The sequence below is a fragment of the Petromyzon marinus genome, chromosome 16 (genome assembly GCF_048934315.1).
Source record: "Petromyzon marinus isolate PM22_M1 ecotype Great Lakes invasive population chromosome 16, UKy_Petmar_22M1.pri1.0, whole genome shotgun sequence".
Lineage (NCBI taxonomy): Eukaryota > Metazoa > Chordata > Hyperoartia > Petromyzontiformes > Petromyzontidae > Petromyzon > Petromyzon marinus.
Genome location: NC_133682.1, coordinates 8,200,740 through 8,217,089, shown reverse-complemented (window position 1 = coordinate 8,217,089; position 16,350 = coordinate 8,200,740). Strand labels below are relative to the sequence as shown.

The 16,350-nt window shown below is 46.8% G+C and overlaps 1 protein-coding gene across 2 annotated transcripts in view; it reads right to left on the bottom strand.

The window, feature by feature from the left end:
- DLC1 (DLC1 Rho GTPase activating protein) overlaps positions 1–16,350 on the bottom strand; it is a 153,357-nt gene that overhangs the window by 11,354 nt on the left and 125,653 nt on the right. For both annotated transcript variants that reach the window (XM_032955275.2, XM_032955276.2), the window contains 7 exons: positions 10,456–10,527; positions 9,651–9,732; positions 7,940–8,003; positions 6,277–7,557; positions 6,026–6,177; positions 4,774–4,902; positions 3,945–4,124 (listed from right to left, as the gene is read on the bottom strand). In XM_032955275.2, coding sequence (XP_032811166.2) covers positions 3,945–4,124; positions 4,774–4,902; positions 6,026–6,177; positions 6,277–7,557; positions 7,940–8,003; positions 9,651–9,732; positions 10,456–10,527 — 1,960 coding nt within the window. The remainder of the gene's footprint in view (positions 1–3,944; positions 4,125–4,773; positions 4,903–6,025; positions 6,178–6,276; positions 7,558–7,939; positions 8,004–9,650; positions 9,733–10,455; positions 10,528–16,350) is intronic.

Sequence of the window (16,350 nt, the reverse complement as noted above, 5' to 3'; positions counted from 1 at the left end):
TCCAGAGCCTGGCTGCACTTCCCCCTCCCTCATTCACAGCCCCCTACTAAAGCCCCCAGCAGTTATACCACATCCCCCTCACAGAAACTCACCCACCCCCACACCAGCACCAACCACACACTCCTCACCCCCCCTCCCATGTGTTGGGGCAGAGTTATGAAAAACTTTTAAGAAGAATGAAAAGGGAATTTGAACCATCTCCCCCCCACACCCAACCCTACCAAAAAGGCATATTTCCAAATCCTTGTCTGGCCAATGGAGCTAGAGAAAAGGGCAGGCCTCGGAGTTATTCTTGAGGGATTCACTATGTAAGACCTTGCTACACACTAGCCTCTCACAAACTACTCTGCCAACAAAATAAACAACAAGTAGAAATAAGAAGCATGACAAAAAAAACTGTTTCTATGTAAAGTGTTGTTTTTTTAACATCCATTATTGTCGTGCTACCACCATTCAGCATAATCATTATTTCCAAACCTGTTACACTACAAATCTGTCATTTTAAAAGAACCAATTAAACACTCATGGAATCTCAGCATATGGAATGCTGAGACCAATTTCTCACCCAAATGTGGGATCGATGGCTACTGCGACAGAAGAAGAAGCCAAACTCCTTCCCCCCCGCCCCGAGGTTCCTGTGGCATTCACCTTGTGACTGGCGGCCTCTGCCGTGTCGTGAAGTATAAAACACACTCTTTTCACAATTCTCGCGTCTGTGTAAACAACGAAGTTCTCACCGAGGCAACCACTGATGTGCCCTATTGGGCCACGCAGCCGCTGGTATTATCGAGGAAGACATTCAATGCCCAGTTGGCATATTTGATGTGTAATGGACAATTGACACTTCTCCACCTTGCCCGTCCGCCTCTCCAACATCGATTGTATGAAGTGACAAAGGCCATTGAACCCGGGACGCTTGTTTAACCATGAATAAAACCACCGGATGCACATAGTTTGATGTTTTACAGCATTAACTCATTCTTAGAGCAGTGAATAAACAGCATAACATGAAGAACAGTCAGGCTTGAGGTGTAAATGTCACCCCGGGTTATATACTAGCATAATATCGTGACTACTCTTGCATGCCATTGAGTTGAGCAACAACCCACCACATTCTGAACTCTGTACACACATAAACTTATAGGAGTGTCTGGGTTCATCATGGCCTGCACTGGAGAAGCTGGGAAGGAAGATGTGATTGGTCCCCAGGCAAAGAGAGACTTGGAATAATAAGTGATGATGATGTGAGGGCAGCGACGCATCCTTCTTGTTGAACGCATTCCAAGTTCCCCTTTTCGCTCACCTTTCTGAGTCTGTAAGCAATCGCAATGCCCTTCTCAAAGTCCTTTCCGTTCCAGCATAACTGTTAATATTTAGCCCTCTTCATGTATTTTTTTCCGGAACGTTGTTTTCCGGTGCTCTTTACTAGAAACCATCCTATACTTAGCTAGGGGCCGTTGTGGTGTGTCACTGGGCATTCCTTGTAAGGCTCAAGCCTCTTGAAAAACCGAAGGCAAATAAATAAAATATTAAAATAAAATTTCCATTCCCACAGGACGATGATAAATTTTCCTTAAAATGCAATTCGCCCGAGTCAGAAGCAATGCTTGCAATAAAATGAATTGGATCACACAGAGCACACACGGGACACAGCAGCGTGACTGGTGCTCACCACCTAAATGAAATGTAACTTCCGTCCATGCCAAAAAACCTAAACAAATATTTGAAGCAAACGCTGTAAATAAACAACCGCACAGAGCCACAGAAAACATTATTAAATGTGAAGTACTGACTGGTTTATATGAAGCCCCACATTCATGTGGCTCACATTCCAAATGTTACAGAGTTGGCTTTTTGTACTACAAAAACAAGAACAGATTATTTCCCAAAGGATCGCTGTGCGTGTGTATATTGCAACAAGTGTGGAATTTATATAAAACACACCTAAAGGTAAAACAAATATATAACATCCACAGCACTAAGCCAAAGATCACCCATTTAGCCCTAAAGACTACTGGAGATGCTAGGAGAGCGGCTTCTACGGCTGACATGACACATGGGGGAATGGTGTGGCCACAAACACCCAAGCCCACCTTTCTCTCTGTTAACATGGTACCATGTGCTTGTTTTTGGCCGAGACCACCGAGGAGAGATCCAAGCCAGATCAAGAGACGAATTACCACTGCTGTGTAAAGCCACAAATGGAATTCGTTTTGCAGATATAGTTTGGTAGTGCACTAATCACTAGCATATGATTCGTGGTCACAATTGGATTCAAGAATTTTTTTTTTACGTAAGTGGTGCTGTCTCTTTTGAATTGTTTGTCTCATTTGTTCTACTTTGTTCCACTTAGTTCATTCCATGAGCTTAAAAGGCTAACATTAGCATATACATTGCATGAATCATATACAATTAATCCGTTCCCACCCACATGAAATTCTGCACACATCATGCACAATAATTGATATGAATCACTGAATTGATTAACCATTACATGCCTACCATACATACACATATAGAGCTGTGCACCACACATCTGTATGTACTGTGCAGGCAAATGGTGAATACATGTTTTGGTGGATTGGACTGGTCTGGCTTGAGTTGGGGATAATTGTGGGAAGGAACCATGTCCGGCACACTGGGAAGGCAGCTCACTCGCTCTATAACAACGCGAAATCGGAGACGCTCAGGGCGAGTGATTTTGGGCAGGGGCTCCGTGTGAGCCAGGGGGTGTGAGTGGAACAAGCGTTCCCAGAGAAAGGCTGCGCATTTACTACTACCACCACCACTAAGGCAATTGCTCTCAGCACAATCACTACAACCCCTCATCAGCACCACTCAAACCACCATGACAAACATCACTAACATCCCCATCACCAAAATCACAACCATCTGACATCACAATTACCATCAATAATATTATTACCATCACTAATATTATTATTCACATCACCACAATCATCATAACTATTTTCAACACCACCAGCACCACTTAAACACCACCACACTACTCGCATAAATATTTATACAAAGCACCATTAGCACCACTAATATCACCATCATCACGACCATACCACAATCATCACTATCACCACAATCGAAACTAACATCAACACCGTCATTAACATTACCACCGCCGCCGCCCTGCCAACACCACCCGCTATGACGATCGCGAAGGCTCACGCGAGGAATCTCAGTCTCCGAGGCTACAAGGGTCATCATCAAAGGGCATGGTGACCAAAACCAGCAGGAGCGTAAAAGGCGGACGGAAAAGGAGGGAAGAAAAAACCAGGCATGATGAACTGTCGCGTCTTTGCTTTGAAGTGGAGACAGCTTGACTAGCACCAAACGTCCCGAGGTAACGTTCATTACGGCCTGCCGGGGCCTGTTTCCACATTTCCCAACCCCCGAACGGAAGAGCCTGAAATGTGCTCCTACTTGGGACTTATCAGTGCCCTTTCTTCTTCTTAATTTATTTATTTTATTGTCGCTTAGAACACAACTATGAACAGCTGGGAGCTTAACAACTTAGTGCTGATGATGGGTCGATTTTTCTCTTATTTTTAAAGTGTAAACATCACGTTAAGTGTAACAGCAGGCCACATGCTTCACCACCATGTGAAAAAAAGTATAATCCGTTTGCTTACATTTTGCTCAGCCTTTTAACTTCTTAAGATCATTGTTTTAAAAGCTTGTATTTGTGTTAAGACAAATACACCTAAATCAAGACCGCCCCGATTCATTACTCAGGCCAAAACAATGTAAATTAAACAGCTCTTCTTGAAAGACCCACCATCTTTGTTTACACAGTGATAAACCACAGAAAAAAATAGCAAAAATTCCACAAGGCAAAAAGGCGCGAATCTACACCACCACCGACACGAGCAGGGGCCAATGCACATCAGCGTCAGAAAATCACCACAATTGGCTTCGCTCTCTCTCACCAGTTCCAGCCCTGCTTGTTGGAGGGCGAGTACCGCTCCATGAGAGCGGTGAGCCGCAGCAGGGAGAACTTGCGCACCAGGCTCATCTGGGCCACCGACTGGCTGTTTATCTGTAGTGACGCCGAGTTGAGGCTGGGCCGGTGCGATGTCTGGAAGCTGTGCCAGCGCAGTCGCTGGCGTCTGTGGGTCCAGGACACAAGGTGGGGGGTCACAACGGGGTCATGCGATTAACGGTGCCGAGCATGGTACTAGCGAGTCAACGTGACGACTGATTTTTTAAAAATTTATTTTATTTGACAGCACGAAACTTCAATGGTGGTGTATGTTTATGAAAATTATTCTCCACCTTTTACGATTACTGTTCATGATGCGCTTGAAATGGTGATGGTAAAGGTTCACCCCTGCAATTACTTGCTCATGCTACTGCTGGTGGAAAAGCCTTCAGCAGAGGGATCTCTAGAGATCTCCTCTCGAGAGTATTTTGGCCTACTCTTCCACGATAGCCAGATGTCTTGGAATAAATGAGAGTATCCACACTTTACCCCACCACACTCGACATGTCAATAAACTATGGAATACCCATTTACATTTCTGGGTGGACATAGATGGGGGAGGCTCTCATTCAGCAGTCGTTTGACGAAAGTCTCATGGCGTCGAACCATTTGTACTATGGATTGGATTGTTGTGTTTGTGGCTCCTCTGTCCACAGACTCGCAGTTCCTCACGAGCAACGGCGAGTGGATTGACAAAGGTGCTGTGCATGTGTTCATGCACAATGCAGCGGCACTGCGTGCCATGTGTTAAGTGGGGGAGCGGTGCTCTTGCTGACCGATTGGGCCTGGCCACGGACTGCCCGGTGCTCGACTCGCGCCGGTCCTGGATGCCCGAGTCCTCAGAGTCGATGAGCGACGTTCCCGTGCTCTCCAGGTCGCTGGGCGGCGTCGTGCGCCCGCTTGTGCTGCGCCACACGACATGGTTCTCTCATTTAAATCACCGTCGCCGATATGCAAAACACTGCTGCTCAGAAAAGTAGTGCTGCGGCCAATGGGGAGACCTAACGCTATCCCTAAACCCAATGCTCTCCGGCAGCCTTTTCATTGTGAAGCTTACGACCTGCAACTTAATTTTCAGGGCCAGGTGATGCCTACCGCTTTGAAATGGTCCGCAAAACGTAACTTATCTGTCGCTGTAAACATATGAACCACACTAATCGGGTACTCGAGAGGGTAATATATTTGATCACCCTCTCGACCCCAAAACCAATTCTGCTTGGCGGCGGTATTTGTTTTACTACAGCATCATGCGAAGTGCACTTCGTTGGCTTCAAGCATGGATAGCATGAAGACAACCTTCAATGACCCCCATAAAGTTTACAGAGCCATTCCTCGTGTCTTTTTTTGTACTCTTCGGAGGTCACACTCCAAAAATGTTAAGCGCCATCAAATGCTAAGCACGTCGCTGTGGCATGTCACTGTAGATGAAATTGCGATGGATAGGCCTAGGATAATAATTGGATTTCTGATTGTGCACCTTGGGATGGATTCCTGACACTCACACGAGACTCCCAGCTAATGCTGGCTAAGTGGTTGGCATGAGGCGGGTCAAGTCAACCTGCTGGGATGCACACCAATGCAGTCTGCAGATCTCTGAACCATGTGAAAGGTGGCATTGCAAATTTGCCAACGTGTTCGTGCTTTATTCCATGACATCCTTTTCCAGCGATTCCAAGTGCCTCAACCCCTTGGGTTCTTTGTTTTAGAAGCCTGTGCGTGCGTGTGTTGTTTCTAAAGACAAACACGCCTTAAACAGGGCTTTGGTGATTCATTACTGAAGCCAAAACAGCTTGAAGTCAACGGCGAGCATACGTCTCTCTATTGATACAACGGTAAACACGTGCACGAACATTAAGCAGCTCTTGGATATGAGCTCTCCTTTGAGCCGCGTGTCCTTTGCCGTAACCTATGCCCACCCCACACTGTTCTTCATCCACCCCTGTCGATTTTGCCACATAACCCACTGTAACCTGCACCCCAAACCCCATGTTCTGTACCAACCAATGTCTACCCTGTGCCCACCCTTACCTGTTGTACGCGTCGCCATCGAGCTCCATGTGTTGGTGAGGTGACGACGCGGGCGAGTTGCAGGTCGAGTCTCGAGCCGAGTCGGAATCCTCGGGCTCGTCGGGCGAGAGGCGTTCCGTCCAACGGCTCACCATCTCCTGGAGGCCATTCACCTGTGGCACCACGGGGGCATAACCGGTCAGCGTGCTCAGCTCGTGTGTGGTAGTTACAATCACGTAAATAAGAGGGTAGCTTTTGAAATATCTTATTACCTGCTGAAGGATGTCGTCGAGCTGCGAGAAGACCCGTCCATTGTTCCCCGCGTCGCCATCACCGTCCTCAGCCCCCGAGGAGGAGAGGTCCCCGGCGGCGGCGAGCAGCAGCAGCTGGGAGGCAGGAACGTTGTCGTAGACGCTGAGCCGGCTCGCCATGGAGCTACACGAGTTGGTTCTCCGCCGGCGCTCTCCGCGCTTCGGCTGCTGCTGCTCGTCGGCGCCAGCGCCGCCCTCGCAGGAGGCGCGACTGCCCGAGTTGAAGCTGCCCGTGCGCCAGGTGACGGACGAGAAGCTGTCGCTCGTCGCTAGGCTCTCGTTGGATAGCGTGCGTGGGAACGTGCCGGGCTTGTGGTCCTTGGGCAGGTGGATCACCACGTCCTTTGGCGAGCGCGGCGGCCTCGCAGCCGGGTCCTCGTCGCCGTCACACAGGTGGCCCGTGAGCGCGTCGAAGTCTCCCAGGTACATCCCACCGCGCTTGCTGCTCGCCCCGCGGCCCCGCGCCGACCCGCTCTGCCCGGCCACATAGCTGCTGCTCCGTGTCGGCAGCTGCGCGGTGCCATTGCCGTTGCCGCCGGTGCCGCTGCCACAACCGCCAGGGCTGTGTATGAGGAAAGATGACTCGCTCTGGCTGCGGTCACGCGCCACGCCGGCACTCTTTGCCTCCGCGATGTCCACGCAGTTGAGGCGCCGCAGCGTCTCCTCGGTGGGGCCACCCTGCAGCGACACCGGCCCGCTAATCACGAGCCCCTCCACCTTCCCACCACTCACGCGCCTCTTGTGGCTGTGGCCCTTGGCGCGGAAGTTCTCCATGCGCTTCAGGAGGCTCTTGGTCCTGGATCGCGGCTGCGGTTTATCGGCAGCCGGGGTTGGGGCCGAGAGGGTGAAAGCAAGCACCGGGTGGTTGGTGGCATCCTTCAACACCTGCGCCGCGTCGGCGGCCTCCGACGGCCACTTGGAAGGGTGGACGCCCGCAGCCACGCCGGCCCCGGGCCCACCCTGGTGGCCGAAGCGGCAGTCGTCAAGCAGGCCGTTGTTGCTGCTGCTGCTCTCGCTGTGGATGGAGGTGACCTCCTGCTGCTCGCTCAAGTCCGTGAGGAGGCTCTCGTGGCTCGGAGACGAGTCCTTGAGGTGGCCACTCTCAGAGCAGCTCACGTCCGAGGACAGCGAATTCTGCGAGAACACCTCAAAGTCCTCCAGCCTCGACCACCTCCTGCTGGCCCGCTGGAACATCCACTTGTCGCTGATGGCGCACAGGTCCTCGTCGTCTGAGTCCTCACTCTGAAACAGCAGCAAAAGAAGCCGTCATTCACTAATAATGGTGGTGGTGGTTCTGCAAAGCTTCCAAAACATTACTGCAGGCTTTTACCTCATCAGAGATACCAGCCTGCAGTCAAGTGTTTTAAAATTAAAACGTAGCCACGTGCTCACACATCACTAAAGATATTTAAAATTGAACTGATCGATATAAACTCAAACCAATATTTATGAGAATGACAATTAGATACATTTTTTGAATTACAAAATCATAACATTTGCAAATGAACTTTGCAATCTATCTCCATAGAGACCGAGCCTAAACAAGCTCCGATTTTATTTGGCCGGATTGGAAGCACACGTGTAAGGAGGTAATGCGTGCTCAAGTTAAGCACTCGGTATTTACCCGTTTTCTTGGCGAGCCTCGGTCTAGCTTCATGGATGCACAGTTGTTGAGGGTATTCAACCTCCTGCAAGAGAAGGAGATGCATGATGAGTCTCGGGAGAGAGAAAAGTAACTGCTTACGGACTGGTCCATGCAATCACAGGTGAGACTCGCAGGTTAAACTAATCACACCAGTCAATGCATCTACGGCCTCTGCAAGTTGCTTTTGTTAGGCGAATCAAAACGCTGTGACGTGTGGTGCTGCGGTCGTGGGAGAGATCAGCCCGACACTGTAATAAAACCCCGACTAAAGCCGCATCGCTGCACAAACGGGCATTCGCACCAACAGCTGCCCGCACGTGGTGCTGGCATCAGCTCACATCACTTCTGTAAACACCATCCACACACCCGTGAAGCCGCGAAAACCCCATTATTTAACAAAAAAATACACGCGACTGCAAGAAAAATGAGCACACGTGAACGGAGCCTCTATTTCAAGACGAAGGACGTCACTCATCATTAGCGCCACGAACAAGGCGTGTTACAAACACACGCCCGTGGACGTGTATTGTTTTTCCCGATGGAATTTTGGGACGCTGTAAAGGGCACGCTTCGCGCTAATGAGCCGCGCTCGGAGCCCGGGCCGCCAAGCGAGGTGTCTCTCCCACCACGCCGAAACACACACCAATCACGCTACAGCCTTCGGCTCGGAAAATGGAGCGCTCGGAGCGTGCAAGGAATGTAAATATGGCCCTGACGAGAGAGAAAGGCCTCCAGTGGGTTTAGAGGCCCCTCTCTCTCCACGGTGTCAACGGCACGTCCACACGCATTCCCCTTTTTCTTTTAGTTTCCAAGCTCCTCCAGGCAACAGCCCCAACGAACGAGAATCCAAGCCTAAAGCAAACACGGCGTGCATTTCGAAATTCCAAGGCAGCAGTGGCCTTTATTTCACCCAAGCAAAATGTGGACATAGAAACAATAAAATATAATAAACTAACGCAATAAAACCTGACACAAGATAAAACTAACACCACGATGTACGACAGCTGTATAGTTAAGCAATGGGACTAGAGATGGGGGAGATGATAAGTCTTTCCTGTTAGCTATGCGAAGAATCTTTATGCCACCACCTCTGGCCCCTTGTGCCCAGAGTAAACCAGTGCGGCACATTTGCATATTTATGCTGTAAACAAAAGGCGAATAAATGCAGTTACCATTAACGTGGCTTACAAAAGGCTCTTGCAATACTTGAAGAAAAATCCTCCGCAGATTTTATTAGGCAGCAAGTTGTACCACCTGTACTCAAACAAAATGTGCTTTTGCCTGTAGGCAGGCTATTAAGATTCACAATTTAAATTCCTCTAGGCAACCTATGTTACTGCTGTCAAATGACTTTCCACTTGGTCCAGGACACAGCAGTAATTTTAAACCAATCTCTAGTTTTTTCTCACTTACCATAAACAAACGTGCCGACTCTCAGAAATCTCAAGATAATTTAATTACTTTCTGCGGTTAAATTTTGCTTGTTATTTTTACTCTTTGCGGATGTCTTTGTCTTTAATTCAATTCCAATTCATAAGTCCCCAGGCAGGTTGGGCTAGCAAGCCAAAGTTGAGATCGAAGTAAGAAAAAAGGGGTTTCCATTCGCAGCTGTGTTTGCCTGCTTAATGTGTGCCGACTCTCTCCGTGGATATAAATATTTCGGCGAGAGCTCTGCACTCGACGTGCGCACCTGCAGAGGGCCTCGATGGAGTCGCTGTCCAGAAAGTCGTGGTCCTTCACCACGGACCTTATGCTGATGGGGAACTGTGAGTCTATAGACAGAATAGCCACAAACACGACAACTCCATCAATACCAGCATAGGGAAAACGGTGAGACAACTCGTTAGATATGAACGTTGTGATGTAGACAGAAAGACAACACTATTTGTATATGTACAGCCACTTTTACGCTGCTGCGGAAGGGCCTCTCCATGCTGTGCGGGTCATGGAGGTTACTTGACCATACTTCACCACGCTGTTCAGTGCGGATTGGTAAAGAAAGAGAGCATAGATGCGTACGGTATAAGAACGTATTTTCTGCACTGCCCTCTGCTATCCACAACATAGCTCACAAAGCATACAACACCTGTTTTGGATGATGTTCGCCCATCCAAGCACTATCCAGGCTCAAGCCTGTCTAAATCCTGACATCTGACGAGATCCAGCGCATTCCTGTTGATATGGGCTATAGCTCAAATACTATAAACTGAATCTAAAAGACAATTACATAATGATACATTCTTGTGTTTTTAGTTGTATTGAGCATGTGAATACCCGAATTAACACATCACAGCTCCAGTGCTGAAAGCTTTGTTTTTCTGGGTCATCATTGCTCAGTCAATCACAGCGAGCTGTCATGCTTGTGTCGCCCCGAGTGTGTTACCGTGTGCGTTGCCGCGAGTTACCACGTGCGTTGCCGCGTCCACACCTGCACATGCATTACATGAGCATGCTTTTGAGAAAGACTTGCGCGTGTGTTTGTGTGCGCATCTTACCCTCATACAGCTGTGCATACTGGGGAAACCCAGCTGCTCTCAGCCAATCGCACGCCTCCTTTGCCTCCAGCTCTGTAGGCACAAAGAGACAAGACAAAGATCCCCCGTTTAGCCATTATGCTATCACAGTAGATGCTTTTAACGAGCACTTATTGAGGGCTGCGTGGCATATGAGAGGGATGTATGGCCAGCACTATGCACTCCTAGCCACATTTGCATATCCCATTCTAATGTCGATCAAACTGCACAAAACGCTCATTTCAAGTCTCACGTGGGTAGAGAAGAGGTCCCTCAGTTTGTAACGTCATGGTCCCTTCACAAGGTGGTAAGAGAAAATATTCCCAGGCAAAATTAAATGGTGCACAAACCTCTGTGTACAAAATAATTTCCCAGTATTCACCCAGCATACGACCCACGAGAAAATGTAACTCTTTGAAATTAAATGGGACATTTTTAGCCAGCTTGTTAGCTAGCATTCTCCCTTGCAACATTCCTTTTTTTCTCCCTGGGTACAGGACCCAGCACACTTGAGATGCATGGGTGGCACATGGAATATATTCTCATGCGCCGACTTATTTACACAATTGCCAAGTGCCAGGCGAGGAGCAGCATTATTCCAAGGTGACGGCAATGTTTACCCACAATGCAAAAGCCTTTACATGGGCATAAAAGAGAGGGGCAGTGCGGGCGTGATCCTCATAGCCAGCATCCCTGCTTTAAGCAGGGCAGATTGCAATCTATAAATCCATTATGCACTTCCTAATAAACAAAGGCTGCAATGAATGCTAAGCCAAACAGTACAGGGGATATTTTTTTTTATCTAAAAGTTTATTTTTTCCAATTTTTGTTGTATAAGGAATTGCGCTGTAGCTGCCAACCGTACAACTACTGGTCCATGGTCACCAGCCCGCTCCCCCATGTCCCCTCCCTGCAGAGGTTGCACCCCCCCCCCCACACCGTGTCCCCGTTCTCTTTTATCCTGGCCCTATCGGCAATGGCAGAGTGCGAGTTTGAAGATCACAGCGTTGACATTGCCGTGCCGATGCGTTGGGGTTGACAGTCATGCTTCACACTTTACTGCGCTCCCGTATCGAAGCCCAGACAGCGCGCAGCTCGACGGCAACTTCGCAGACAAACCCGAAGCCATGGTGACCCATGAGCTTCTGAATTTGCAAAACAGCCGTGTCATTCAGGCCCATGTATTTGGTTAGTAATGGATGCAATAAAAACAGGAGCCGCTACATGAATGGCTTCCACGCGAGCCTCTGCGTTTAGTGGAATTCACTACTTCGTGTCCGATTGCGTTGTGACCCTGGAGCCATTTAATTGAAACAAAGCGGCGCTTTCAAAGTGGCAAGCAGAGCACTTAACGTCGATGCCAAAGCAGCTCGCACCTCCTCAATAACGAGGTCGTGTCAACAGCTGAAGTGACCCATATGTGACTTATTGCATAATATACACTGTGCATTTGAAAGGCAAACGTGCAGTCCTGCAAAATCTCTCAACTCACTCGTGGAAAAGGGCCTCCACCAGAGGGAGGTCTATAAAACCCCCTCTGGAGGGTATTTGTCTACTCCATGCTGACCAAACGTCAGCCGATTTGACCATCTGTGGTTAACCCCATTTCTAAAGCCAAGCGGACGGAGGTGTTGGGATTAAAGAAACTTGCCCCATTGTTTCGACTGCTGAAGGACCAAACTGTTCAAACCGGCAACCTCTGGATTGCAAATGCAGTGTTAAACATTACACTACGATAAACATACATACTGTACTGTACGTACACTGTATGTAAGCATTCATGAATTTTGCATGTTAGAAGTCTTACACAAAGTAAATGCATGAGTGGATATATTCATACAAATTTCTCTAGATTTTGCCACCATTGTAAAGCTATAAAAAAAATGCTTACTAATGCGCCCATTAAAAAAACAGAGATGGCGAGATGGGCAGAGAAGGAAAATAAATAAAAATAAATCTAAAACAATACCAGTTAAAAATATAAACGTGAAACATGCCTTTGTCTCGCCGGCTCTGCTGTGGCCACGACCTCCGTGGTAAAGCGTTCAGACCGAATGTATATTTTTTCCCGCCTGCTATTGTTCAAATGCTGTTATTTTCTGCCATCCGGATGGCGCTCTGGAATGTCTCGCAGGAGTTTTACTTAAAGAGAAGGAGGAGCTTGGGGAGATGAGAGTTCACGGAGAGCTGCCCGGAGAGAGGCGGCACTTCACCCCGGCACAGTTCCAACACGAGCCAGGGCACAGGGTGTGTACGGGGGGGGGGGAGCAGCAGGAACCGCACATAAATCACATCCAGGGCAGGAAGGTCGACCACGGGCAAATAATTCCATCATAATAAGACATAACCGAATTAAATAATTAATGGAGAGCAGGAAAGAAATTTAAATAGGGAAAAAGAGTAAGAGAATAACAAGACGATTTAAGACTCGGCCTTGTAAGTAGAGCAGGCCAAGTATTGCAAGTATGCGACTGCCAAAGCACACGTGTATTATTTCCCATATTCAACTGCCAATGAGTAAAAATGAACAGTTTGTTTTTAAACTACTTGCAATCGAGAAGGCTGAACTTCAGAGTTCGTCCGTGAAGAAGGGTAACGATGTGAAACATTGGCATTCATTTCATAAAATATATTCAACATTAATGCGATGCTGGTGGCAAGTTTCATGCGTCTTATATTACATAAACTGGCACAGACAAAATAATTTAAAAGTGATAACAATACTTTTTTTTAAGCCGCCAGAAAAAACAAGTTATCTGTGCAAAACAACCAATCTGGACTGGTTAAAAGAGCGGATTCTGCCTTGTAAATGAATATGGATTGTTGGTACGTCATTATTGTTATAAGGCCAATAAATATATATTTAAGTCAAATAAATAGGTCGAATAAGCAATGGCGAAAGGGCCTCAGTGGTTGCTCATTTCAAACAGCGTCACCCTGCGGGAGGGCCCTGACAGGTGCAGATGTCAAGTGACACTACTGGAAAGCAGGGCCCCCTGAAGGCTACAATCGAACCTAGATTCATGGAATAGAAGCTTACAGTTCAAGGGAGAATTTCATAGGATTAAAGTAAAAAAAGGAAAGGGACTGCTGGCTCGTGGCATGGACAGATAGTGTGGAAAGAGAATGCATTCCGTGCTCTGGACAAAGAGGCACTAATATACGTCTCAGTTTGTCTGACTTTGAAAGGTGCACACTTAAATGAAAACCCACTTTTCCCCGTCGAAAATGAAAACCACTTGCGTGCGAGCTGGTGAAGGACTGCCGGTCTGGAGTGCGGTGGAACGTAAAAGTTCAAGTGCGAAACGAGGCCCGGTAAAAAAAAAAATTGCCATAAAACTGTCCACAGCTTCATTAAAAAGAAACTGGAATGTGCCTACACAGTTGGGTTCGGCAGCACGCGGTGGAAAGTTTTAACACAAAAACACGTTGACTGAAATTACGTTGAGTTTCAGTGAAATATTTCAGTGCGAGTTTGGCCTGGCTGCATGTGTCATTATCGTGCTTCCTCTCCTACCTACACAGCTCATTTATCATGCATTTCAAAGAAGCTCCATGGCATCCGTTTTCTTATGGCCAGTTTGACCTGAAATTCCCAAAATTCTTATTTTTTTCTCGGATATTTTTTAGGGTTTTTTTTTTTCAGAGAAAACCCATTCAGGCATGCACTGAGGGCAAGTAGTAAGCTTAAAGACTCACGGAAGGGTGGTGGCATTAGAAGCACATGTCCATTGGCGTGAGTTGGTGAAAAAAAATGCTCTTTGCAATGTAAACAGCGAGGTGGAACAAAAAGAAGTACTCAGCCAGAGGAGAGGCTCCGGACGGGGCATTACATATTTTAAATGCCTGCCACGCACAGCTTACAGCGTCCGTGTGTACACAAGAGTACTAATGCACACTCGCAAGAACACAAGCGCACGGGCGTACCAATGTGCGAGTGCTTGCACGCCCGCGAACACGCGCAATTATGCGAGTGCACGTGTAGTTCTTGAGCACGTATGGCTGTAGGAATGTATGTTCACACATTCAAATGCGCGTTACGATCGTGCGTTGCTTTTTGGAAAATTTACAGAGCTGTTCCAAAGGCTTGGTTGGTCATTGTACTATCTTAAATGGAGACCAACTTTTAAAACGTACACACAATATGGTATTTACACTATGAGGTATTTACACTATGAGGAATTAACGAAATGGTACATAGAACTTATGCATTACCCGGCCTTGGATGCAATGGCCAGAAGTACTGTACATCATCAGCCAGCACACACGGCATTAACAAGAGATGCTTAAAATCCAGCGGTCAATGACTGATGGGGGTTGGTGGCTTAAGGGGGATGAAACACCTGTTTGGCACATGGAAAATAATTCCAGACGTTACCAAACTCAAACCTAAACACTGCAAAGCACATGGTTACAAGACGGCTCAGAAGCCAATATATTTTACTTAAACCTTAAATCACCCAGAATTTCATGTGTGCGACCCCAGAAGATAAATGCCCCATGGGACTACATTGATAAAGACAATGATTATATTGCCTTTATCAATCGCAATTTTATTATTTACAAAGCTGTCAATTTCAATTCGCCATTAAAATTGTCATAACTTTTATAACTTTAACATCATCATCAACCTAATTATAAAATATACAGGAACATCAACAGAAGCCACTATTTTCTATATACTATGAGTAGAAACATTCTGTAAAATATAATACATCAATCCTACTTTTAAGGATGCAAGCTATTATTTTATGAGACAGCACATGAGAGACTGCACAAGTGCGTTATAAAAATATATACAGATCCTATTTAATACCGTTCCCTTTGGCTTTTTCATTGCTCATTTATAAAAAGCCAAAGCAGATGTTAATATACAAAACGATCTTACGTCTGTCCTCGTGTGCCTCCGCGCCAGTCGCTAAGAGATCCCACCACCACATCCAAAAAAATGGCACAAAAGCAACCCAATGATGCCACATGTCCTCCAGTTCGCCATCCACCCACCTGCTCACTCACTCCCTTTTACCACTCACTTTCCCATATTCTACCTCAGATCTGGCTCAGCCCCAAACAAACAAACCAGAAGAGAAACGGCAATAAACCTGACTGACAGTGTGCCGCCCATCCGAATCTTAGGAAACGTCCGAGCCCTCTCTCAAAGGACACGGTGTTCCATTCTTCATACTTTATTGGTGCAATTATACTGTCATAGGGCTGAATCAGAACACCCCTAATTAAAAGGCAGCAGGGAGGGAAAGAAATGCGAGATGTGTAGGAAAATAAATAAATATAGTTCTGCAATCAAACTGTAAATTAAGAATATTGGGCTTCAGCTCTGATATTCCAACCGCAGAACAAAATGTTTGAATTTTACAAAGCTGTAATGACACATGCTAGCGAGCCACAGGCATTTTTATGTCAACAGATATGTTGCCTGGGAAGCCAGCCTGGGAAGCCAGGCAACGTGTGTGTGTGTGCTCCCCAATATAAGAATGCTTGAATAGTGCCAGTTATGACAACCTAAAATATGCATGTAGAAATGAGTCCCAATTTTAGCTAGTCGAGAAGCAGAAAATATTTATTTTGGAAAGTAATCTATTATGCGGTCACTATGGTACATAATGTCAATTTGTGAAGAAATATATAAACACCCCTTAAATTGTTTCAGATATATGGGTTCACTATTAGGCAATATTATTGTCACCTACAGAACATTCTTGCACACAGAATTGTGAATTATTTGTTAGATTTGAAAAGCAGATTGGTCAGCAAGAAGCAGCTGAGAAGCCTCCCAAAGACAGATCTCTGCTTTTTCACACGAGAGCAAAAATGCAGCACAATGGCAAAAAGGCCCAACATTGTGGCACTTAAAACCGC